This window comes from Ischnura elegans, chromosome 5 (assembly GCF_921293095.1).
Source record: "Ischnura elegans chromosome 5, ioIscEleg1.1, whole genome shotgun sequence".
NCBI classification, from domain to species: domain Eukaryota; kingdom Metazoa; phylum Arthropoda; class Insecta; order Odonata; family Coenagrionidae; genus Ischnura; species Ischnura elegans.
This window is the reverse complement of record NC_060250.1, coordinates 76,299,264-76,325,487: the sequence shown is the minus strand read 5'-3', so window position 1 is coordinate 76,325,487 and position 26,224 is coordinate 76,299,264. Positions and strand designations below refer to the sequence as shown.

At 36.8% G+C, this 26,224-nt stretch overlaps 2 protein-coding genes across 2 annotated transcripts in view; both read left to right on the top strand.

Annotated features, from left to right (window-relative positions):
- Nucleotides 1–1,871: 1,871 nt before the first annotated feature.
- Nucleotides 1,872–6,050, top strand: LOC124159087. The gene is made up of 4 exons (XM_046534623.1): nucleotides 1,872–1,993; nucleotides 2,145–2,293; nucleotides 2,368–2,447; nucleotides 4,969–6,050. The coding sequence occupies exons 1-4, from the start codon at nucleotides 1,913–1,915 to the stop codon at nucleotides 5,316–5,318; spliced, it is 660 nt and encodes a 219-aa protein (XP_046390579.1). The 5' UTR covers nucleotides 1,872–1,912; the 3' UTR covers nucleotides 5,319–6,050.
- A 1,054-nt stretch (nucleotides 6,051–7,104) lies between these two features.
- The window catches only part of LOC124159086 (probable RNA-binding protein 19), a 34,624-nt gene continuing 15,504 nt past the window's right edge, over nucleotides 7,105–26,224 (top strand). Inside the window, exons 1-11 of the mRNA XM_046534622.1 lie at nucleotides 7,105–7,509; nucleotides 7,600–7,804; nucleotides 15,646–15,791; nucleotides 15,942–16,265; nucleotides 17,459–17,738; nucleotides 18,065–18,268; nucleotides 18,454–18,642; nucleotides 19,703–19,842; nucleotides 23,508–23,630; nucleotides 23,807–23,942; nucleotides 25,787–25,945. Of these exons, the coding sequence (XP_046390578.1) occupies nucleotides 7,474–7,509; nucleotides 7,600–7,804; nucleotides 15,646–15,791; nucleotides 15,942–16,265; nucleotides 17,459–17,738; nucleotides 18,065–18,268; nucleotides 18,454–18,642; nucleotides 19,703–19,842; nucleotides 23,508–23,630; nucleotides 23,807–23,942; nucleotides 25,787–25,945 (1,942 nt within the window). The 5' untranslated portion in view covers nucleotides 7,105–7,473. The remainder of the gene's footprint in view (nucleotides 7,510–7,599; nucleotides 7,805–15,645; nucleotides 15,792–15,941; nucleotides 16,266–17,458; nucleotides 17,739–18,064; nucleotides 18,269–18,453; nucleotides 18,643–19,702; nucleotides 19,843–23,507; nucleotides 23,631–23,806; nucleotides 23,943–25,786; nucleotides 25,946–26,224) is intronic.

Here is a 26,224-nt window from a genome sequence, read left to right as displayed (position 1 = left end):
AATGGACCATTGCCATTCGTCTAAACCGGTATTTCTAAAACGAAATAATTTGTATATTATGAATACAATAATGGTGGGTAATGAATCGCAATCAATGCCTTTCGTTTTCTTTGATGAAGGAAACTACCCTATTTAATTAGCCCCGGGCATCATTAGTAGCAGGAGAATGAATACTGTGAAGTAAAGATTATGAAGTCTCTAGGAGAAGACATTCATGAATGGATAATTTCTTTTTTCCATTGGTGAAGATTCAGGTCTTTCTGGCTAGACGCATATAGTCCATTTCTTCTGACAAAAGTCTTGCACGCATCACACTTGGCTTCTTGACATCACTGAGTTAAGGCAAGTGAAGTTCTTATACAAGCTTACTAGGGTGCTTGCTTGTGAAGATACATGTCTTCTGAGCTTGACTCCGCACGGGTCCATTTCTGCGGACCGAAGTTTTACTAGTGTTGCACTTGGCTTATTCAGATCTCTAAATTGACCTGATATGGAGCTACAGAAGTGAAACTGCTTGCAAAAATTACTGTTTGAAGAAAGGGGAAAATGCAGATCTGCATTTTCCCCTTTCTTCAAACTCGACTTCAAACTTTCTTTGACTCGAGTCAAGCCCAAAAGACCGGTATCTTCAATAGCAACCTATCTGTTTCAATTATCTGTGTTGGATATCTGCTCCATTACCATAGATGATTGACAGTATAATATATCCCATAGAAAACAATCTCAAGAAAGAATGCCCTTCAGAACAGAGGCTTGTTTTTAGATAAGGGAAGGAATTCTAATTTTAACATGAGATTTAAGGTAGATCATTGTTCATAAAAAAGATGAATTGTAATATGTAATATAATTAAGAGTAAATTAGGAATCACAAAATGATAGCAGGTTTGTTCCCCTATAGGTTGCACATGAAATCCAAAGATATAGCACAGCTTTTATGTGTGTTCTCAACAGAAATAATTTTATCATTCTCATTACCAATGAATGAAAAAATATGTATATTATTTTTGTGAGTTAAATGAATTTTGGATAGTGTAAATATTTAAGTAGACTGATATATTTGGTCAGTGTAATAGAGAAATAAATGGAGGTATCAGAATATATATACATGCCAGTCACTGATTTACTAATTAGTCATTACTGATTTAAACATCAGTAAAGTACCGTAACGAGGAAGTGGAGTGGCATAATAATCCAGCAGAACATTATGCATGAAAGGAATTTGAGGACCTAGTGAATTCACTGTCTCAAAAGTTTTAATTATAATTGATACTCATAAAAAGTGATACCACAATTATTGATAGGCTATAGCAACCATCATACCTAATTCATTGATTAATTAAGTAATATTAGCATTAGACATGTCATCAGCTTCTTTCATTCGAAAATCACAATATTTCTTTGTTAACGAATGAAGTGGAATACTGAAGTACCCCATTGTATTAACACAATATATTATATTTCATCGATTTGGGCAATTCTTAAAGCAGAATTAATCATCAGCTAGTTGGATTTTTATGTAAATTTAGATTAATAATAATATGCATATGGTGGATGAATAGTATTTATTCAAAAAGATAGGAGGCCTTCACTCACCGTCACTTCGAAATCTTAAAATAATCGCGGTCAAACGTTCGGTTCGTGAAGTAATTCGTTCAAAGAGCCAAATTATGATATGACATATTTTCTATTAATGAAAAAGGTTAATGGAAGTAAATTATATCAGTAAGTAAGAATTTTTAAAAATATATTTTAACTATATTGCCTGAGGTCATGCGCATAATGGTACAGTTTTTTTAAATGACGTTTGTTAATGAAATGAACTATTTAATTGGAACGACTCATTTTTGCAAAGAATCTGGCGGGTTGCATTTTACGTTAGTTTTTTGTTTTGGGCTGTACGAAAATCGTCGTCATGTATCAACCTAGGAATATTAACAGCGGTAGTGTTAGATTTTCTCATAGCAGAACGAATTGGAAAACAAATCTCAGAGAGGTAAGATATAATAAATATAATGGTGCCTTTTATGTGTAATAAACATCGCTTGGTCGAAGTATTAATGCTAATTAGAGAGCTCTTTGCATCGGTCTTGACTACCCATAGAAATTAACTGCGACATTTTCGTCACCGTAACTATTATTTTCAGCGGTGCAGAACAAGAATTAAGGAGCAGCGTGCTTCCCTGTATAATTCTTCCCGTAACTTACCGAATAAAGAAGAGCTCAAAGCATTTGTCATGGAAACAATTCAAGGGCAGTGGCAGGAGTTAAAATTCTCTGACCGAATGGATTGGAGGTGAGTTCTCGCTATCTTTGTGGAATGTTTGCTGGCGAATTTGAGGCGTTATTTCAGAATATTTTTTTTTTTAGTCCAGCTAATGATTACCATAATGGAGAATTGGATGAAAAACTAATGGTCCAAGAATTAGAAGAGGAATTTTTACAGCAAGGTAAGGATATTCGTTCGATCCATATATTTATTTGAGCTTCACGTCTGTGCTAATTGGGAGGATTAGGAACCTCATTTAGTTGCAGCGATTATTTTTGGAAGCGAATGTGTTTTTTTGTCTGTGCGATTTTGGGGGAAAGTGAGTCTGGGCGGATATAAATCAGCTTTGTCAGGCAACATGCGGACAGCCCCCACTAACACTAATTTTCTCGACACCAATTCTAGGATTTGTGTTCATGAGGCCTTAATTTGAATCTTAATTTGAAGTATTTTCTACTAAATCCATGCTGAATGGTTGTCCTCAAACCCATCTTCAGTAATTTGGTTATGGTATTAGCTGAATAGGCTGTCTTATCAATTTTCAAAACTATTTGTATTTCTTTAAACTTGTGCAATGTTGTGGCGAAAGCTGGCCCAACCGACCGAAACTTCATTACTAGGCAATGATTGTTGAATACTAGTCCTACTTAAACTCTTAGGTCAGTGCATTTGCGTCATGTATTTTTTGTGGCTTGCTATTGTCAAATACTCAGCATTCTTCATATGTTGTATTTATGAGTTCTCAAAAGAGTGTATTCTGTGGCCATATTTCTCTCTCTTAGGTCTGAAAGTATTAACTTGGCATTAAGTTTACCATGTATGTGTAGTACCGAAATTAAGGCCTCTCAACAAACAGAATCGAGTTGGTATTAGCATTGGCATACCAAGATGGTACCATGGCTAACAATATTGTAGGTGCCCCCAACATGAATGGGTTCAAGCTCAATAGGGTAGTTTCCTTCATCAAAGAAAACGAAAGGCATTATTTGCTATTAGTTACCCACCATTACTGTATTCATAATATGCAAATTATTTCGTTTTAGAAATACCGGTTTAGACGAATGGCAATGGTCCATTTTTATCCTCATATGAAAACGGCCAGATTGGCGCCCACGCGATGCCACTCCACATGATGTCACAGGGACCTAGTTTCTATACGAGTAGATAGGAGTTATGCATCGTCTGAGATTACCAATGCATGCATGAGGCGCAGAGCTCAGGGAAACATGTCTTAATAATCACTTATTAAACTGGCTAAGGTCGGAAAGTTTTCTTTGTTTGATAAGGTATTAATAATCCTTATTTAAGCCAAGCGCTACCAGCTAGCAGAGTACTCAGCTACCCGCTAGCAGCCTGCGTCGTATCAGCGCTCAAGCCTCCCTCAAGGTCACTTCACAGGGCGGCAGCGGGAACGAGAAATACGTCACACGGAGAGATTTCCCGGCATTCTTACTTACCCGTCGCGTTTTCGCGCACTTCGCGCACAAAAATAGATATCGTCATTTAAAAATCTAAATGCGTGAAATACGTACTCCAGGAGTAATAATCTTTCGATTCAGGCAATAAAAAAATAATAGGAAACCACCCTATTCTTGTACCCCCTCCACCTCCTTTCCAGTGACTGGCTCACTTGCTCGCTACTGAATATTTGGGTTCTGGTTGAAAGTTCTGTCCACAATTTTGATTAGAATTTAGTGCAAGTGATAGGAGTAGAAGTTATTTTATTGTTTTCGGTGGTGGTATTCTTCAACCATTAAAAATGGTGAGAGGGACTTCTCTGTCTCATAACCTTATTTCCCCCTCTCCTGTCTACCTTTTTTCACCTTTTCTGTATTAACGATATTCAATATAGAATTCAATTCCATACCCATCTGTCTCTTCATCCCATGAACTGCTTGTTTACATTTTACCATATATCTATATCTTTTCAGTAAAATTCTTTAGGTGGTACTTTTAGTTATCCTTTTGAGTTTCTTCTCTCCACCTCTTTTCACAGTCATTACATGAAGTGATGCTGTTTTGAGGCATTGATCACCATCGCACTTAAATTTCAATCAGTTATTTAGGCCTAACTGTTCTGAACTTAGTTGTTATGACTTTATTTATTCTCCAAGAATAAATTATCCAGTGATTGGTATAATCTTTTCCAACTATAGTTTTAACCACCCCTCTCACAATATCTGTTTGGCCCTATCTGGAGCAATTATTGCTGTTGTCCAGTGGTACTTGCAATTAGTGATAGGTTTAGCCGGTGAAGCAGAAGCCTCTTGTCATGTTGGGGACAAGAGAGGGTTATAAAAGAGGTGGTGGGGAGGTCACCCATAGCCATTGATGGCTAATCTATGATGCAGTTGCCTGGAAGTCATTTTTGGTTGCACATATCAATAGGTACATACTAAAAATAGCATAATTTGTCTCTCACAATAACAGAGGAAAGCATCACTGAAAAGTTACAGTGGCAATTGTTATTTGTATAAAAAATTTATTCTATGTAATCACAAATAATTATTTTATTCTTACTGTAAAATAAAGATTCTTATTTCCAGTTTTCATGCAATTTGATTATTATTTTTAAAAAATATTTTTTCCTAATGTTATTTATCTCATTTATAATAGTAGTTTTTCTGTGTTAATCTATTTTTGTTGCTTTATATATGTATTGAAGACTTCCAATTAATTATCTTTTAAAATTGCTTTTTCAGAGAAAGTAAGGCTGGAAGAATACCTGTTACAACTAACCAAAGAGGAAGTTGAGTATGGTAGATACTTGGAAGAACTTCAGGAAGACAATGTTATGTGCCCTCTATGTGGTGAACATAGGCTATTTGTTAGCTATGGTGCAGATGGAATGAACCAGATAAGTTGCAGTGGCAATTGTTGTCTGTATAAAAAAGTTCCCTATGGGCTTATTGAGATTCGAAGACGTCTCGAGATGGCTGTGGAAACTCACTCTGGAACTTGTGTTTCTTTACCCGGTTTTACTTTCACTAAAGAAGATTCATGTCTCTACCTTGTTTGTGCAGACTGTGGTACGCTTTACTATGTGCTGTGAGAATGATATCTAATTTTGATTCCGCTCAAAAAAATCATTTAAGGCATAATTGTTTTTGAAGTTACGGCCTAAAATTTGGCTGTTGTGACTGTCATCATATGATGATTTTATTGCCTCTATGTTGAAATTTGTGCATTTTTTTGCTACAAGCTGGTCAAGCATAAATATTCTAAAGTCATGTATATAGATATTTGGTAATCATACCCTCTTGTCGTTTGCTACTGTGAATCGCTTGTGTACCTCCTGTTACATAGGTACATATAAAATTGTACATAATGATATCAGTCTTTTTACCATGTTAATTGCTCAAAAGAAGACATTTTGTTTCTATGTTGTTATAAGTTAGTACATGCCACATGTTGTATTGCTGTCTCATGTTTGGTTTCTTCTTCTTTGTGCATTGGACTGTGATCTGTAATTTTATCGAGAACAAATCTTGGAAATTGCATTGTAATAATCTGGTGCTCACGAAAATTCAATAAGTATTTAAATCATGGCCCAATCATCTAGATTTTACTATGTAAAGCAAACATGAAGGATTTTTGTTTTAGTCTACTTCATATTTATAATAACCTCTTAATTTATTTTATTATAGTTGCTCCTAGGAGCGGTCCTTGTGACTATGTATCGAAGATGAAGACTGTCAGCTTATGTATTATTTCACCTTGTGGATGAAGATGACTCATAAATTTGCAAAGTTGTCAAAATATATGAACATTTATTTTTGCTGAATAGTTGCATTTTTATTTATCCTGTTTTATGAGATGGCTTTAAACGTTTAGGGTGTACCACATCAGGAGACCAGTTGCCTCCCCCACCTCTTCAACTACTATTATTAATACTGCCCCTCGACATTGCTGTGGTTCTTTTGTCACCCACAAGCCTCAAAGTTGCTCCAGCCTTCAAATGCATGTGGTCTCAGGATTCAGTTGGTATGTTAGTCAGAATTTTGACTTCCATCCTGTAGGCCTGCACCGTTGTGAATATCGTTCGATAGTTGTGAAAAGTTACCTAAGGTAGCCCAATCCCTAACTGCTTGGGAGCTGTGTGGGTGATACTCTTTAGAACAAGGCTCCATCCATCTGATGAGACATTATATCATGGAAGTCATAGCACCTTTCAATGAAAGAGGGATACCATTGCTGATGGGTTGTTTTCCTTCCCATATCCCTCGTTGCAATTGATGTGAGCTATCGGGCTCATCCTGCAAATACCATACCCTTCCTTGGAACTTGTGCATGTGTCAGATGCACTTTAGTCCATTAACTTCAAACGGGGAAGAACTCCCTGCTATAAGACTTCAACTATCCCATCTAATAAATTAGTGCCAACGCCCCTCCAGCCAGACTTGAACAGGGTTGTTCCCATTGAATGTCTTCCTCTCTGTGTTGGATCTTAGAAAAGTTTCTGCCCACTCAACCATGAGAGAAATTAGTTTCACGAGTACAATATTTGAGAGGCTATTCCGCAACCTCTTAAGGCAACATGTATTTATTGTGGATCCTGTAAATGAGAATGGGAAATCGAAGAAAATGTGAGTGTAAGCCCATTTTGATCCATATGAGCAAAATTCAAATGGCTGATGCCAGTTGAAAAGTGAGGACTAATTGTAGATTCTGCTAGGGCATTGTGGGTGATGGGAAAGTCCAAAAATTACAAATGGAAAAGAATCAACGGCATTCTTTGTGTAAGAGGGTTGGCAGCACCAACTAGCGTTTGGGGTGGAAGGTGTGGAGAGCTATATAGGCCCTGCTTTCTGTAGAGGTCACACAATGTTATGTGCCGTTTTAAAAATTCACAAAAACCAAATACTTGTTAAAGAGTAGTCCCACAGGCCCTAAACCACGTCTATACGCTAATAACAACAAAAATTTGGCAATTTTCGGAAAACTGCGCCCGATAAAATTTTGCGCACGCCCTGTCGGAATTAAATCCTATAATCTAAATTTTTCCCAGCGTCGTTAAATACGAAAATTTAGGTAAAATTGCGGGAGATTCGTAGACATTTTGGAAAAGAGATTTACCAACCGCGACAGCACTTTGAAAGTATGAAAACTATATCATTTAGAAAGCGAAATTTTTCATGAAAGTTTGAAAGATGCCTAACCAAATGCGCATTTAGCACGTGGATGAAAACAACTTCTAGTGAACGACTATGTCTCGGTTAATAGTGAAAAATTTGCCGAAATCTGTGAGTACATATATCTGTAAAAGCTGGAAATGTTTTTATTTGGCAATTGTTTATCGTATTGTGTCGTTTTGTGTTTTCTTTCTCCTTTAGATCACTGTTGACAAACTGAAAGATACTTTCAGTTCAAAGGGTACCATCACTGACGTTCAATTAAAATATACCAAGGATGGCAAATTCCGGCAATTTGGTTTTGTTGGTTATAAATCCGAAGAAGAAGGTAAAGCTGCCCTTGAATATTTCAATAACACCTATCTAAATGCCTCCAAGATAACTGTGGAATTGTGTGCTGATCTGGGTAAGTATAGCTTCTATTTGTTTTATCCTCGTAAGAACAATTACCTCAATTTTTGTCTTGGATTCCTAAAATGTATTTAGTTTAATATCTTTTTACAGCTTAATTTCTGTGCGGGGTGAATGTGATTACTTTAATTGGTTGTATCTGATGTAGTGCTCCTAGTTTTTATGTTATCGTAATTCAAACTCAATGCGAATGAAAGTAAAGAATTAAAGATTTAATTCGACGGAGTACACGTCTCATATGTGATTTTATGAGAGAGAAAAAAGAGAGGGGGAACTCTACAAAAGCATTATTATGCTTTTCCATATCATATTCACAAACTGGCCAAAATTCTAGACGAAATTTATATGTATTGGGAGGATATTGTTTAGCAGGATCTCGCGAAAAATTTTCAAAATTTACTTGCATGGACAAAATACACTTTCAAACGTACTCAAATGCATAAGTGTTGTATTTTTACTTCATTTTGAGCAATAGGGGTTTGAAACTGTCCAAAAATAAAATGAAAATCTCATGCTGTTAATGTGTCGGTCTAAATAAGTTTGTGCTCTTTGTATGATCATGCCATTTGTTGATAGAATTGATCTTGTTATTGAACCTATTTTTAACACCAGTATGATTTTTTGTCACACTCATTAGAGATTCGACTGCAGTGAAAATAATACTTCAATACATATTTTCATTGTTCATCCTCTGTCTAAAAAATACGCCCAAGGCATATTAATGTGTTGACTCATGTCTACTCTATGCTAAGGAGTGTAAAATAAGGCAATGGCAAAAGGACGTCTCACATTTTTACTTTTATTAAAGCGAAATCTGATGTTTGGTCATCACTCCCTTCTACATCATCTTCAATTAATATTTGGGATCTCCATGCCTTCTATGTTATGGCTGCAAAGTTTCATAAAAATTTGGATGAAATATGACACTAAAACAATTTATATACCTATGGAGGTACAAGTGCCCTCGGAGACCCTATTCAGTGAAAAACTGCGGTTTTATCCAAACTTCAAGTGGCCATGGAAAAAAACTAGTAAAGATATTGTCAAGAAAAATTTCACATGGTTTCATTCCTTTATGGAAGGATGAACATTGCAGAATTTTATCCAAATCCGTATCGGTGGGTGTCATGCCTAGATGAATTATCATGGAATTACCCAAATGTATATTCTTGTTGCCTCAAGGAGTAGAAAATGATAAAAAAAATTATTTGTTTCGGTAACCAGTGGACGAAATCTTCGTGCCACTATGAAAGCTTCGACAGTTAGTCCGGAGAAAAAACAGGATCAACTATCTACTTCAAGTTTTATTCTTCAACCATTTTTAAAGAGTCACAACAAAGTAAAACAACAAACCCTTGACTACAAAAAAGTACATATATACTTTTTTCTGTTGATAAAAAATGGCATTGTCCGCGAATATACGAAATATACATTTCATGGAAATCTTAACACTCCCCCTCGGACAATACCTGTTTTGAAAATGCAATAATCATTTCACCTTCAATCTCTGAATGAGTACCAAACAACACAAGACATTATAATTATAAAATATTCAAACATCTTAAATTCTATTGTACAGATCCTTAAGTCCTATCATCTTTGATAGCACTTTGATTCTTGTCCCTGGCAGTCTTTTAGTAAATATATCCGCAGTATTCTTGTCTGATGGTACGTATATAAAATACACCATTTTTTCTTTGACTTGTTCCATGATGAAATGGTATTTAACAAAGAAATGTTTGTTTCCTTCAGTTATAACATCATTTTTGGCAATGGCAATGGAACTCTCATTATCACAATAAATAACACAAGGTTTAGGCATTAAACATCCTTGATTAATTTCTATTAACAACTCTGATAACCATACTATTTCAGTTACACACTCATACAATGCAATAAACTCTGCATGAGTTGATGAGGTTGCCATGCATTTTTGCTTCCTTGCTCGCCAGATAAATGGAGCCCCTGCTAAAGAAATATGATATCCTGTAATGGACTTACAATAACCTTTACTGCCTGCCCAGTCTGCATCAGAGTATGCATTAATTTTACTTTGACATTTTTGATAACATAAAGCATAACCTCTAGTCTTAGATAAAAATCTAAACATATGCTTGACATTTTTCCAATCAGTTTGACATGGCTCCTCCATATACTGACTTAAAATACACACAGCATAGGAAATGTCTGGTCTTGTATTTCCAGACAAATGCAACAAACAGCCTATTGCTTTTCGATACAAATAATTGCTTATTTGGTTTTCGACATCTCTCTCTTGAAAATCTACTGGTAAAGGAGTATTCACCCCATGACAATCTTGCATCTCGAATTCTTCCAACATATATTTTATGTAATTCTCCTGATCAATATATACCACACTTCTTTCAGGTCTCTGTATTCTGATGGACAAAATATTATGGGCTGAACCAAGATCCTTGACTCCTACATGCTTACCTAGATAACTCTTAAACTGTGATATCTTGTCCTTCGTTCCGACAAGCAACATATCATCAACATAAACCCCTACTTTAAGGTCAGACATGCTAAAAATACATGGATCACTTAAACACTGTTTTAATCCATACACAGACAAAATTGAGCTTAGATGCAAATACCAATTTCTACCTGATTGCTTTAAACCGTATATACTCTTTTTTAACTTACATACATAAAACTTTCTATCAACCGTTATATTCTCTCCGAGATATTTTGGTATCTCCATGTACACATCCTCTTCTAATTTACTGTTTAAATATGCCCCTACAATATCCAACTGATCCATTTCTAAATCTGTCTCAACAGCAATAGCTATAAGAAGCCTCAGACTTTTCTTTTGAATAACAGGACTAAATGTGTCATGGTAATCAACTCCATGAATTTGACCATATCCCTGAGCAACTAACCTTGCCTTGAACTTTATAATTTCCCCTTTATCATTACGTTTCAAAGCAAACACCCATTTTGAACCTACAATATTTAATCCCTCTGGTCTTAGCACTATTTCCCATGTTCCTTGGTCTGACAAAACTTTTACTTCTTCTTGCATTGCCTGTTTCCAAAACTCAGAATCTTTACTATTTAAAGCCTCTGTTACTGTCCCTGGAATGGAAGTACACTCAATACTTGCATGAGCATAGTTGCAGCTTTGACAAGATGTTGGCTTCCTAACACGCTTTGACCTCCTTGGAATGGACTGGCTTGGTACCTCACCTGCGACCTCACCAGGGTCAAGGTTTGTCACTGGTACCTCTAAATTAGTAACTGTGGGGTAGACCACCAAGACAGGCTGTTCAACGTCATCCTCCAAAACTGCAACACGAGGCGCTGCCTCCTCTGGTATCTCAGGCACTGCTCCCCCTGAAACTGAATCTGGGACCACTGGAGTCAGACCTGGGATCACCACCGGGTGTGATGAAATTTGGTTTGATTTAGTCTCCTCAGCTTTTCCATCGCCTGTGAAAACATAGCCTTGTTCCACAATGTCTTCTCCTGGGTCAGGTTCGCCATCGCTGTCTAGATCGGGAATCTTGATATCATCTCGGCTCATCTTGAAAGGAAATTTTGATTCGTTGAACCTGACATCTCTGCTGATTATTACTTTCTTCTTTTTCAGACTCCAAAGTCGATACCCTTTGATACCCTCTTCATATCCTAACATGATGCTTTCTTCTCCTCTGGGACTCAATTTTCCATCTCTTGTCTCTCTTGGCTGCCATGCCCATGCCTGGCATCCAAAAACTCTTAGATAGTTATAATCTATCTCTTTTAGTTCCCGTCCTTTCCACAAACTCATTGGAATATTGCTATTTCGTGCAGAAGTAGGAGACAAATTTCTGAGATGTACAGCAGTCATGAGAGCTTCTCCCCAAAATCTTTTGTGAAGACTAGATTTTATCAGTAAACATCTCGTTGTATTCAGAATAGTTTCGTTGTACCTCTCAGATAGCCCATTTTGCTGTGGAGTATATGCCACTGAGAAACGATGTAAGATTCCACATTCTTCCAGGTGTACTGAGAATTTTTTATCTGTGTATTCTCCACCATTGTCACTCTGGAATTCCTTAATTTTCCTATCGTGCAGGCCCTCCACTCTACGTTGAAATTTCTTGAAATTTTCAAATACTTCTGACTTCTTTTTCAATAAGTAGACCATAGAATACCTTGTAAAATCATCAATAAATGTGACAAAGTACTTAGCTCCATTTAAAGTCTTGGGTGTAAATGGACCTGCCACATCAGAATGGATTCTATCCAAGACCTTGCATGTATCTTCTCCACCTATGTTAGGAAATTTTAACCTTTTCATTTTCCCAGCATTACAAGTATCACAATCAAAATGGTTTATTCCACATTTTTTATCCAAAGGAATTCTCTTCATATCATCTTCATTTAGATGCCCCAGTCTATCATGCCATATTATGGTAGATACTATGGATGCTTTCTTTGTCTCAGAAATAATCTTGACATCTTCAATGCTGACTCCTCCTACTGTAGTGATGTAATATAAATTATTTACGAGAAATGCCTTTAAGAAAACTTCTCCTTCATCTGATATCTCGTTCACCCCTTGATAACATGAGAACTTCATTCCCTTCTTGTCCAATACTCCTTGTGAAAGCAAATTATCTTTCAAATCAGGGATGTACAGTACATCTGAGAAGTCTATAGTAAAGCCACCACATTCAGTGGAGATCTCCAATTTTATGGTGCCAATTCCTTTGACTTCCAAAGCATATCCATCACCCACAACAACTTGACCAGTTATGGGACAAAGATTTATGAATAAATCTTTTCTATTGGTCATGTGGTCTGATGCTCCACCGTCCAGTATCCATAATCCCCCACCTCCTATACTTTTCTCTTGGTGAGTACACAATGCTTTATATCCTCTTGTGATGACAGAAGCTCGCCCCTTCTTCACAGATTCAAAATTCTGATTCTTCTCTATAGCATTTTGTTTCCTGTCGGGGCACTGGAAAGATAGATGTCCCTCTGTTCCACATACATAACAGATGGGAGGATGGCTTTTTCTTCCACCTTTACCTTTGTTCTTTCCTTTCCCTTTAAATCTATTCACTCCATGCTCAGAAAACTCTGATTCCTTTGTGACCTTGTAAACTTGATGTGCATCGCTATTATCTTCAGATTTGAGTTCTTTCTTTTCTCTTGACATGCATAGCATCTTCTGCTCTTCCACAAGCATGTCACCCAATACTTCTCTTGAGACTAATTTCCCTTTCCTATAACTCTGGACAAAAAACTTCCAGTCAGATGGAAGGCCGTTTAGATATACATTAGCTAGCATATCATCATCAATTTCCATACCACATTTCTTGATTTTCCTGCGATAATCGTTTATTATGGCAACATATTGATGAATACTCATCTCCTTAGTCTTCTGTGTGTTCCACATAGCTCGATTGAAGCTGCATAGCTCAGAGCGGCCGTAACTCGTGCACATGGTCTCCAACGCTTCCCACGCTGCCTTAGCATTATCGCAGGCGTCCACATGCTCCAGAAAAGTCTTCTGAACGTTACAATAGATGAGTCCCAGACATGTGTTGTCCAGCCTTTTCCTCCGTTTCACCTCATAATCCGGCGGATCTGCCGCGACTAACACACCGTTCTCTTCTATCGTCCACTCTTCAAAACCTTTGATAGCTTCAATACATTGAGCTTTTAAGAATAACCCCTTCATTCCTAGTGTCCACTCGTAATAGTTCGGCCCTTCAAGTTTATCAGCCACAGGTAACTGCCCCTGGGCTGACTCGCTATCCATCATTTGATTTTGCCGCCGTCCGGACATCGTTCCTCTCTTTTTCTTTTTACGAGTTCGACGAGTTATTCCAAGCCAGACTCTGGTTGATTTGTACTTGAAGTTTATCACCGTTTGCTCAAACGATAGTCTTCTTCACCAACACGTTTAATTCTCCGCACTTATGCCTGCTGGGTCCATAACCTGATAAAAAAAATTATTTGTTTCGGTAACCAGTGGACGAAATCTTCGTGCCACTATGAAAGCTTCGACAGTTAGTCCGGAGAAAAAACAGGATCAACTATCTACTTCAAGTTTTATTCTTCAACCATTTTTAAAGAGTCACAACAAAGTAAAACAACAAACCCTTGACTACAAAAAAGTACATATATACTTTTTTCTGTTGATAAAAAATGGCATTGTCCGCGAATATACGAAATATACATTTCATGGAAATCTTAACAGAAAATAGGTTCAACTACTGATTTTAATGTGTGTCCATGGATCCATTTTTGAGGAAGTTGAGAAATGGCCTAAAGTAGAAAAAATGTCCTGATACCATGTGTTATATCGTGATGCAATAATCTTTATGTCTTTAACTTTGGAATTTATGCTTGCAAATCTTCATCTGTCAATGGATGTTAAGTTGATAGTTGGCTTATTTGTATTATCAATTGTAAAATAAAATGTATCTGTGTAGATTTAAGTGAGAGTTGTTCATAAAATAAGGTTCCCAATGAGTTGCAGTTGCATGGAATCTACGAAAAATCGTAGGATTTTCCTTCCTTTTCGTGGAAACATTAAAATATGGTTTCACTAGTAGTGGGCCCTGGTCGCTTCTATAGCGGCGAGGGTATTCCCGTCCTTCCTTACCTATCCTTCCTCTGTCCTTCCCCTCTTGAGATGGCATGGGCGTATAAGTCTCAGACTTGGTTCCCCGCCCTCAAGAGTGTATCCCATGCGGGCCCACCCTGGGTTTGGAATAACCCACTGCAGTTGAGCTGTCAGCTGAGCACACATGGAGTGGGCCGAATCACAATCCCGACTATGGCAATGCAAAAGTCATTGCCAATGAAAAGAGATACTTCCCACGGATCATTAGGGAAGCTATAGAGATAATGAAGACACTGAGCAACCTCAATAGGGAGGATGGATACCAGCTTCCTAACACATGGAGAAGCCACTAGGGCCTCCTGAACCAGCCAATTAGAAGACACCGACCTCTGATGGGGTGTATAAGAGGCGGGCGATACCACGGATCTCCACTTCATTGACCTAAACAAGCCTGCTGCAATGCTGGCGAAACTGTTGTCTGCAGAGATGAATCTACGAGGTAGTAACCCCGAAAACCTCCATGCTGAATTGCAAAAGTGGAAGACACAGTGTTGAACTTTTGCTGGGTGATGGCTCAGGAGCTGTGTGAGATGATCCCTGATGCCAACAAGATCTGCATTGACAAGATTTTGACAAACCTTTGAAGATATGCCATGCCAAGCTTTGTGCAAGGTGTGTCCCAAGGATAATTACGGAAGACCACAGAACAGCACTATTCCGTCTTCACCTGTGCAAGCTCTAATCTCATCAACAAATTTCAATGGGATATTGTCAAACACCTGCCCATGAGATCAGACATTGCAGCAAATGACTATCATCTCTTCCCTGATTTGAAGAAGTGTGTGGATTGGATGAATTTCTGAACCGGAGAGGAGATGAAAGAATAAGGAACCTACCTTCGCGGACTGGCAGGAGACTACAATGACTTGGGCTTTAAGGAGATGTCAGTCTATTTGCAAAAATGCATTGATCTCAATCAAAATAATGTAAGAGAATTGGAAAAATTCTCTACTTTCCAAAAATTCAATACTTGGCACCAAAAAAACTTGTTTTTCATTGTGAAAAATCCTTGGGAACTGTATTTAAGGATAATACTTGTGTATTGAATGTTTAAGAATTAATAAGTTTATACTTTACAAATGCTTTACATGTGCTCTACAAATGCACATGAAATGGTATTTCATTCTATTTAACTCATGTTATATTCATTTCAGCCTTCCCTAATTCTATTGTCTTGTCTCTTGTAGGAGATCCTAGTAAGCCCAAGTCATGGAGTAAATATGCAAGTGACTCCACTGCAGGCAAAGCTAAAACTTCTGGCAAAGTTAAAGATAAAGAAAAGAAGAAAAAGGAGAAAGAAGAAGAAGATGATGTTGGTGATATATTAGAAAAGGTAGAACATATAAATCAGCAGTTAACATTTTTGCGTAGGAAATTGTTTTAGTGAATTAACAAATCCTGCCCTATTTTCTGTTTAGCTTTTATGTGAAAAACTTTTAATTTCTTATCTTTTGTGATTGGGACAACTTTTTTCCTTTCTCAGCATAAGGATGACCCTCTATTTGTTGAATATATGGAAACGCACTTAAAATCTAGCAAAGCTGCTTGGAGTAATGATATGCTAGATAGTGAAAAGTTAGCAAAAATCTCCTCCAAAAAATCGAAGAAAGATAGTGAAACTTTGAATGACAGCGGGATTGATGATGAAAATAAGGGACAAAAAAGTGGAAGTGAGGGTGATGGCTGTGAAGAGGATTTGTCTGAGGGTGATGATGACAATGATGAAGCAGAGGATGAAGGGGAAGGGTCTGAAGATGAAGGTGACAACAAGGCCTCCATTGCCAACAAGGATATTTCAGACTTTGAGGTATGTTTGTAAGCATTTATTTTACTTACATTTTTTTAATTTAACTCAGAATTTTAATAAGTTATTTTTCCTATCTTGTTATTTTGTTAAACCATCAAATCCAAAAGTATTGCATTCAATTGAGCCGCAACACTTTCAGTACAGCTTGAAAATGATATGTATTCATTTCTTGTTCAGAATCTCTGTTGGATGGAAATTCTAACGGCTTTAATTTCCCCATCGGTATTGTAATTACCGTGTTTTTGAAGGGAATCAGTAATGGGAAATCTGAAAGATATTAGTTTACATTAATCATGCAATTTATGCTGGACATAAAATCCAGGACTGCAACTTGGTTATATTTTAGTTTTATTAAGTATGCTGATTCGTAGAAGCATTGTTTAGTACTGAAAAATATGCATTCACCTGGTGGTGCATAACGAATGTGCTGGATTTTATCTCTAGTATGAGCTGTCAATTTAAATGTATGCCTTTTGTGTGGAACTGCCATAACTGATCTCCTTTAGCACTTTCACTACAGCTGATGCCTATTGGTGTAAACCAAATAAACAATAAAAGAAATTTGCTCCTCTTGCACAGCAATGAAAATACCGTGTGATATATGAATGATGTTGGAATTTTACTCCTCCCAAGACTTTTAAAAAAGAAATTAAAAAGAATTTAAAATTTGTATTGGTTATAAAATCCAATGATTGCATTTTTCAATAATATCTGCGTGGCTATTTTTTTTCTTTATGCCCCTGGGTCGAAATTGGGGTACTAAGTGACTAGACGTGAATTTTATATTTGAATAGAAAAAAGGAACCTCTCCTTCCAGTACTTTTGGATTCATTCATATATGTATCATTTAGTGAATAATTTATTTTATCAATAATGAATTTGTTTCTGGGGTGCTTTATTTTATCATGCCCTTCTTAGTGTGAATTTTAGTATCCATAAAAACATGCCAACTTACATTGATATTACAGGAATCATTTGAAATCGTTTGATATATTTTGCCAGAATTCATGGCTTGAATTTTCAATAGGTGGCCTGACTATTTATTTTAGTTAACTTTGCATATAAGAAAGCAAGTGCCTTTAGCGTGATACAAAAAGTAAATCCTGACGGCCTTTTTTTACTGAATCTGTCAGCATTTTAAATATCCATTGTCTCATTGCATATGGTGTCACTTTGCTCGACAACATTTTCAGTATCTGCAAAAGCTGAAGGGGGTGCAGACAGATAAGAAAGGAGAGCCTGAGAAGTCAGATGTTGCAAAGAAGAAGCCAAAGAAAGAACCAATTGAGTTGTTCACAGTTAAGATTCGTGGCCTTGGGTTTAAAGCCAGGAAGAGTCATGTTCGGCATTTCTTCCATCCCTTAAAACCGTATTCCATTCGCCTGCCACCTCGCATCAAAGGAATTGCCTATGTGGGATTTCGTACGGAGAAGGAATTGAAGCAGGCACTCGGAAAAAACAAAGGATTTCTTGGTGAGTTGTTACAGCTTTTTGAGTCTGCTGTCACTTAGAAGTGTATTATCAGGAATGCCTGGGAATGCCCTTTTTTCTGGTACCTCATGAATGCATTCTGTACCTTTTCATCACAGGAGCCTTTTTTATGTATTAAAATACTCTGGGTACTTTCGTTTCTTACTTAGCAGCCTTGCCCCCAATCTCTCATTCGGCCCATTTACCTGTCACGGGTCAACTCTGACCAGCTGGCTACTCAGTATTGGCCGTTGTAATCTTTGATGCTGTTAAGGTGCTTGTGGTTGATATTGATTCATGATATTGTAGCATGAGCTTTATTTTTTCAGCTGGTCGACAAATAATGGTTAACAAGTACGAAGAAAAAGATAAAAAGGAGGCTGAAGATCAAGATAAGTCTCCATGGAATTGGAAGAACCAAGAGGAAAGTCTGCAAAATGAGGAGACTATTGGTGAATCTGGAAGAATATTTGTGCGTAATCTAGCATATACTGTCACCATGGAAGATGTAGAGCAGCTGTTTGCAAAATATGGTTTGTACTGTCGGAATCTTCTGTGCTCTAATTTTCCATTTCAATTAATTTATTATCCTTTATTTGTTAGTTGCATTTGCCTTTGAGAATTTCAATCCATTTGAGTTCAAATTTTTATCTATGACGGCTTGAAGGTGTTAGCCGCTCAGTATTTACTTTATGATGGACGATGAACTTAATTTCAGGGCCACTTGTGGAAGTAAATGTTCCTGTGGACTGGATGACTAGGAAACCAAAGGGATTTGGGACTATCACATTCATGATACCGGAGCATGCTGTCAAAGCATATTCAGAATTGGATGGAAAAGCATTTCATGGTAGGATGTTGCATCTCCTGCCTGGTAAAGCTAAGCCAGAGGAAGATGAGAGTTTAGGTATGTAGCTTTTGATATGCTTTCATTTTGAAGGTCCTACTCTTCTATTTTTGGTGACTGATGCTAAATAATGCTATTAAGAGCAGTGGCTCTTTCTCTTGAACAAAAGTCGCTGTTTAATTTTATTCATTGAGTTGTCACCATCAAGTTATTGTGCATAAAATTTTGTACATCCTCAGTTATGTAAGTATTGTAAAATTCTGTCACAATGCAATTGAAATGTATTGTAACTATTGCTTATATTGAATGAAGTTGAGTACCATCTCATCAGCTTTACCAACTGTGAAATTTGTGTTAGAATTACAAAAAAATTATTCAGAATTGCAGATAAATTTAAATTGCTGTTTCTACACAATTTCACGTGAAAATTTTTCATAGTTAATTTTCATCTAAAAGTCATTTGCTCAAATAGCTTGGCTTAATTTTTTAAAATGAACGTATGGCAATCACATAATTGTGCATATTGCTGTGATTTTTCTGTCATACTCCTGAACTATTCACCTATGTTAAATACAGAGAGAGTTTACCGTGAAAAAATATTTGATTTAGCCAGGATTCGAACCCTGATCTCTCAATTGGCGGTCAGCTATTTTAGCCAGTTACACCACAAAGCCATTTCCTCAGAGCATAATTCGGTGCTTCTAGCTATGAGTGAAGGGATGAAATGTAATGAGATGAGAGGTAGGAAAGGATATCAATATATCATGAGGAGAAGGATGACCCCTATGGTAATGGTCTACGAGAAAGGTTCATTTTTTCTGATTCTTTGGCATGCGGGAGAGAAGTCGTGTGATATGCAACATTATTTACCCTCAACTTTTAACTATAGTTTTCTACACACATATTTACTGATTGTTGTTGTCCCTTTTCCTTCATTACTCCTTACTGACCAATGAACCTCTTTCTTATTTTTTTCTTTCAGCACAATCTTCATTAGAAAAATAAGTGTTAGCTTTCTCAATTTGATGTTTCCTGATGCTGTTGCTAGTTTTAAATTATATTTTAAGTATTTCATAATTTCATTCCATCCTTGTAATTAGTACCTACTTAAAATTTTCAGAGGGTCTCACGTACAAACAGAAGAAAGAAAAGAAGCTGAAAAACCAAGCTAAATCCACTCATAACTGGAATACACTTTTCCTGGGACATAATGCTGTTGCAGATGCAATAGCGAGAGAATATGATACTACTAAAGAAAAGGTGAATAAATTTTGATTTTATTGTAAGTTGATTATTAAACTACCCTGAGAGCACAAAGTTTGCAGAATACCATATGTAAACCAGATGTAGACGTCTATATGTGGTATACAGCAAACCTAATGGTTTGCCGTATACCAAATGTAGGCGACTACATTTGGTCTACATCAGGTCTACATTCGGTCTACATTAGGTGCAAATGTCTTCCTTTTTTGGTCTACTGGTAACTTATAATGGTATAATTTTGGTCTGCGGTTATACCAAATGTAGACGTCTATATTTGGTCTACATTAGGGGCAAATGTCGCCCATTTATGATAATTTTGTTCTACGGTTATACCAAATGCAGGCATATTTTTTTTTACAAAAACATATTACATTTTATACTGCTTAATCTTGTAGCAATATTCGTAATGTAGATTTTCAACTGAAATTATGGCAATTTTGATGATTATCTTCGAAGAATTATCAATTAAATCTATTATTAACATAGGATGCAATGCCTAATTAATACTGCTTACGAGCCGTGCTGTTGAATTTGTTAACGCCGCATTAGCGGAGAAGGTATTCCTATCCCTACGAAAATGCTAAAAATCCATCACGAATACTTAGGAGAACCTTAATTACAGACAAAAACACTGAACTCCTATGAAATAACAAATAATCGGTTGCTCTGCATTCTTTCCGTGTATGTTGCGGGGTTTGGAAAGCAATAATGCCAATTCAGGGAGCAAAAGAAAAGCACTTTCTAAAATAATGGAAAATAACTTTTAGGCAGTTATCTATGAAAAGTCATATACAGTTAAAGAAACACAAGACATGCAATTATTGTAGAAAGAAACTTTTATTTCATGATAACGTGACAAAGCTTCACCATTTCCTTGGTTTGACGAATACGAATTCACAGCAAGTGTATGCACACAATTCACATCTGAGATCGCGAATCGGTTCCGCTGCCAACACACACACACACACACACAAGCAACAACGTATTTCAATAATATAGGTAAATCCACAAACGATATACTAGCACACACCATAAAAACATAGTGGGAAATAGGCAAATATAATCATAAAAAACTGGAAGTCACTACCATACTTATATTAATCACGTACAACTTACAATCACAGAGCTCGTTATGATGAAAAATACTATATATTCACCGATTTGGAGACTTAATTAGCCCATTCAAGTGGCACAGGTGACTTTTCTCACTGCTATTCGTTGATAAACTAGAAAAATAAACTTCACACAGCTTTGATCTTGATAACTTGATCGTGATATGTCATACCCACGGTGAACAACGGAGGATAACACGCCACTGACATTTACATAACTGTCCATTTATCGATAGCGTAATAGCACTGTTTACAATTCAATCACGATGGAAATCTGAAAATACTACTCTTGGCTGATGTTTTTCAACCTTGTCAAACTTAACTGCATACAACCACACTGGCACTGTGATTGCCAGCAGTAAATTAACGAGAGTTGTCACGATGAAAATTTTTCATAGTATTTTCATATTTTTCATATTTTGGCACAAAAGATGTTTTAGTAAAAATCGAAAATCTCCAAGCATAGGGAACTAAGTTGTATTCTCTGGTGTTCACCTTATAATACAAGCACAAGCAGTCCTTAACGACGAATTTACCAGTACCTACGAAGAAATGGATGAAATTATTGACAGTCAAAGCATAGCAGGCATTAGAAAATATCAAAATTGTTCTAATTACATAAATGGATGAGGTGCCGTCGATAACATCAACTTACATTTAACGTATCCACCTCCAACGGTCGTGGCTCATTGTCAGACTGCTACAACGATGCTACTGACTTTTTGGTTTAACCACTGTTCCAGTTTATATTTAAAGCACTTACTCAGATATTAATATTGTAAATAATACAAAATATGAGGGCTTCTGAGCCTCTATCGTCGGAGATTTTGCTTTACATTGGAAATAACCAACACGTATCACAAACGAAGCTCTCACTACTGCTCGCAACTCATAAACAATAAAAACAATACACTAACGTGGTCTGCAGACGACCAACTGTGTTACCATCTCAAGCATACGGCTCGTTAGCTTAGAAGGCAATGGTAGAATACATCGCGTATATTTATGGTCTACAGGTAACTTCCTTCATTTAAGTTACCAGTAGACTTGAAATATCCCAATTGCGGTAGCAGTACATCGCATACAGTGGAACCTCGTTAAAGCGAGTACGGGCTATAGCGACACCCCCGCTATTACGAGAGATAGCCGATGCACCGTCAATTGACCCTATAATAAGAGTGTTAAAAAATTCGTTTTTACGAGACCCTTTCGGTGTTGGCTCTCGCCATAGCGAGGGTTTCACCGCCGGAAGACTTTCATCAAGACTCCTTAACCACTGTAATTGCTAGCGATCTGTTAGAAATGAAGTTAATGGAGTGCTCAGTCTCAAATTTATGTGGTAAACTGTCGTTCGATAAATATAATGATTAACGAAACAACGCTTTGCACGATTTTTATTCAGTGCGGCGCTGATAAATTGTTTGAATAGTTAGTCGTTATTTGAGTAAGGAAATTTAGTGATGCAAAAAAACATCGCCTTTCGTCTGGATTTATGCTTACGTTTATCGGATAGATGTTTATCTGTCGCCGCATCACTCCTGTTCCTGTATATCTGTTCGCAACAGGTATATTGGCTATTATTTTCTCCACCTCCGGTAAAGCGACAATTCGCTATAGCGAGTGTTTATTAGTGTACCGTGGGATGTCGTTATATCGAGGTTGCACTGTATATTTTTGGTCTACAGCCTTCCATCGGTTAAGTTACCTGTAGACTAGAAATATCCCAAATGTGCACGCCTTCAATTTTTCGTGTATTATACATCGCGTATATTTATAATTAGCCGTTTCATGCGTAACTTTATGGAATCTACCTGTCATGATGAATATACATGACATGACATTTATGTGAGATAACTAATGTTTTCTTTACTTTTCATCACGCGTATATTTTTGGTCTACAGCCTTACATCGGTTAAGTTACCAGTAGACTTGAAATATCCCAATTGCGGTAGTAGTACATCGCGTATATTTATGGTCTACTGGTAACTTCCATTGGTTAAGTTACCTGTAGACTAGAAATATCCCAAATGTATACGTCTACAATTTTTCGTGTGCTGTCAGGGTACTGGTAATAAAACCCATAATCATTTTGGTCTGCGGAAAGGTTTTTAAGTATTGTACAATATTTTTACCTTATTGGCAGTATATATATATTAATAATTAATGTGAGATTTATTAAACCTTTCCTTCTTCCTAAGTTGCCCATACAAAAAAATAACTTAAGTGTGCTATGTACTTACACTATTTCATAATACTTTAAATATTTGTCATACCTATGGATAGTGGCGACTGGTTTCCAATTTTGACCCTCAAAATTTACAATAAGTCCATATAACATATTTGTGACAAACAGCAAAGGTTATGCAAATTTAACTTACCAATTTGAATTTTTTATGGAACGATTTTTTACCATACGGTTTTTATGACATGAAAGATTTTTTTTACTATACTGTGTACTTTTTTTGGCAATGAGGCTTTTTTAAACAATGTGGTAACATGTATTTATCATTGGTATTAGTAATTATTCTAAATTTATGTCTTGTTTTACAGGTGCTAGATTCCAGCAGTGGCAATAGTGTTGCTGTTAGGCTTGCTCTAGGAGAAACACAGTTAGTGAGCAAAACAAGGGAATTTCTACTGGAAAATGGGGTGTCTTTAAGTGCTTTTGATCAGGTTAGCCTCAGGTTAAATAGGATAATAATCTTCTGTCCTTGCCTAGACTTCAAATTTTTTCAATGTTTCAAAGACTTCAAGTGTCAATGTTTGTTAAAAAAAGTTCATATTTAAAATTGTCTTCTATATGTTAAATATTGGCGTGTATCATAAATTAGCTTTTGTTTTATGTGCAGGCTACAAAGAAGAGATCTAAAACCATTCTACTGGTGAAAAATCTTCCTGCTGGGACTGAAGCATCTGAACTGAGGGAAATATTTGATAAGCATGCATTATTAGGACGAGTAGTACTTCCTCCCAGTGGTTTAACTGGTATGTAACCTTTACATAAGTTGTCTCCGACCTATTCAATCTATAATCTTGAGATAAAACATTTTATCAAGTAGGGGAAACCGATGTACAGTGCAACCTCGATATAACGACATCCCACGGTGCACTAATAAACACTCGCTATAGCGAATTGTCGCTTTACCGGAGGTGGAGCAAATAATAGCCAATATACCTGTGGCGAACAGATATACAGGAACAGGAGTGGTGCGGCGACAGATAAACATCTATCCGATAAACGTAAGCATAAATCCAGACGAAAGGCGATGGTTTTTTGCATCACTTAATTTCCTTACTCAAATAACGACTGATTATTCAAACAATTTATAAGCGCCGCACTGAATAAAAATCATGCAAAGCATTGTTTCGTCAATCATTATATTTATCGAACGACATTTTACCACATAAATTCGAGACTGAGCACTCCATTAACTTCATTTCTAACAGATCGCTAGCAGTTACAGAGGTTAAGGAGTCTTGATGAAAGTCTTCCGGCGGTGAAACCCTCGCTATGGCGAGAGGCAACACCGAAAGGGTCTCGTAAAAACGAATAATTTAACACGCTTATTATAGGGTCAATTGACGGTGCATCGGCCTTCTCTCGTTATAGCGGGGGTCTCGCTATAGCCCGTACTCGCTTTAACGAGGTTCCACTGTACATTGCCTTGCATGGGTGTCATCCTATAGCTTTTGGTCTCTGTCTCATTGGGTTATTACCAAAATGCTCATCGATGGGATGGGAAAGTCAGTAGAATAGGACTGGAAGGGGTGTGGGAAGAATGAATAGGCTATATCAGACGGGCAGCTTGGAATTGAGGCTGGAGGATTTTAGGAGCAACTAATACTAGGGGGTAGGGAATATGTGAGGTGCGGGTGCCCTCCCCCAGAAAAGTTTTGAGATAAATGGTTCAAAATGGTGAGTTTTATGGCTTTCTGAGGTGTATTTTATTAATCCTTACACTATTCTATAAGTAATATTTATAAAATTAAGTAAAATGTATTAAATTTCTCTGAGTTTTGGGGGAGGGGGGTTTATCCCCTGAAACCGAATTCTCTGCCATATGAATTGATAACTGCAGAAAGACCTGAAAAAGTTTATTATTTTTATCAACCAGAGACCATGAAAGCCTCAATGAAGAATTAAGATATCCAACTTTTCCTCTGTAAATAGTTTAAGAACTTGTTAACCTCTATGTAACTAATTACTCTGTATAACAAAATATTTTCTCAGTCCCAAGAAGTTTGTCATTAAGAGGTTTACTATAATTATTTATATCAAAAAAATATCTTGTGATTAATACTCGTTCATATTTAATTCTCACATAGCTAAGCAGACTTGATTGTGTACATAGACAGGGAAAGATTGCTGACTCTTGAATTAGCTGTATGCATTGAAGGAGTGATTTTAACATGATACAACTTCTTTGCAAGTGAATGCTGAATGCCATTGAAAATGCTCAATTGTTACAAAACCTACAAACATTGGCCATTTCCTTGTCCCTAAGTACATTCTCTGCTTCTTCCTTTCCATGGCCATATCCCATGCCCCATTATCCAACTCTACCCTTTCCCCGTTCCAGGTGTTTCTGTACATTGATAATATTTTTTCATATTACATATATTGTATTGGTTTCATTGACACACATACATAGCTACATATTATATTCTCATATCTGTGTGGTGACATTGCAAATTCATTTTTAAGCTTGGCTTGAATGAATGATGAATTTTTAAGCTTGCTGGTCATAACAGTTGTTTCCTTCATTATAAGCAGGGATAGCATAGATTTCATCTGGAAATTTTTTTCTAGTGAAGTTTATTTTTTTCAGCCATCATTGAATTTTCCGATCCAACTGAGGCCAGGTATGCATTTAGAAAACTTGCGTACACCAAGTTTAAAAACTTACCCTTATATCTTGAATGGGCTCCTGAAGATACATTTACGACACCCTCGACTGTGGTTACAGCAAAGGATGAGAGCAAAAAAGGTAAGTTCAAGTCTCTATCATAGAGTATCAATGTAACTTAGATTTTTATCATTTTGTGTTTCTGTGGGGGTATCAGGGTCACTTTGGTCAAGCATTTGGACACCCAAAAAAATACTGAAAGCCTAAGGTGGAGGTACCCTTGACCCATTAGTGTGTTGTATCACATCCCTTGGCTTAGTGTGGAGTGAGCTTTACCCTCACCCATTCCTACCAACCTTTGCATTGAATCACTGAATTAGTGTATCAATTTAGGAGATTCTGATGATGATTCCATGCCAA

Excerpts from the sequence above, each read along its gene's own strand:
- LOC124159087 (XM_046534623.1), top strand. The coding sequence starts at position 1,913 with ATGTATCAACCTAGGAATATTAACAGCGGTAGTGTTAGATTTTCTCAT. Across the intron at positions 1,994-2,144 it reads GGAAAACAAATCTCAGAGAG|CGGTGCAGAACAAGAATTAA; the intron begins GTAAGATATAAT and ends TATTATTTTCAG. Across the intron at positions 2,448-4,968 it reads AGAGGAATTTTTACAGCAAG|AGAAAGTAAGGCTGGAAGAA; the intron begins GTAAGGATATTC and ends TTGCTTTTTCAG.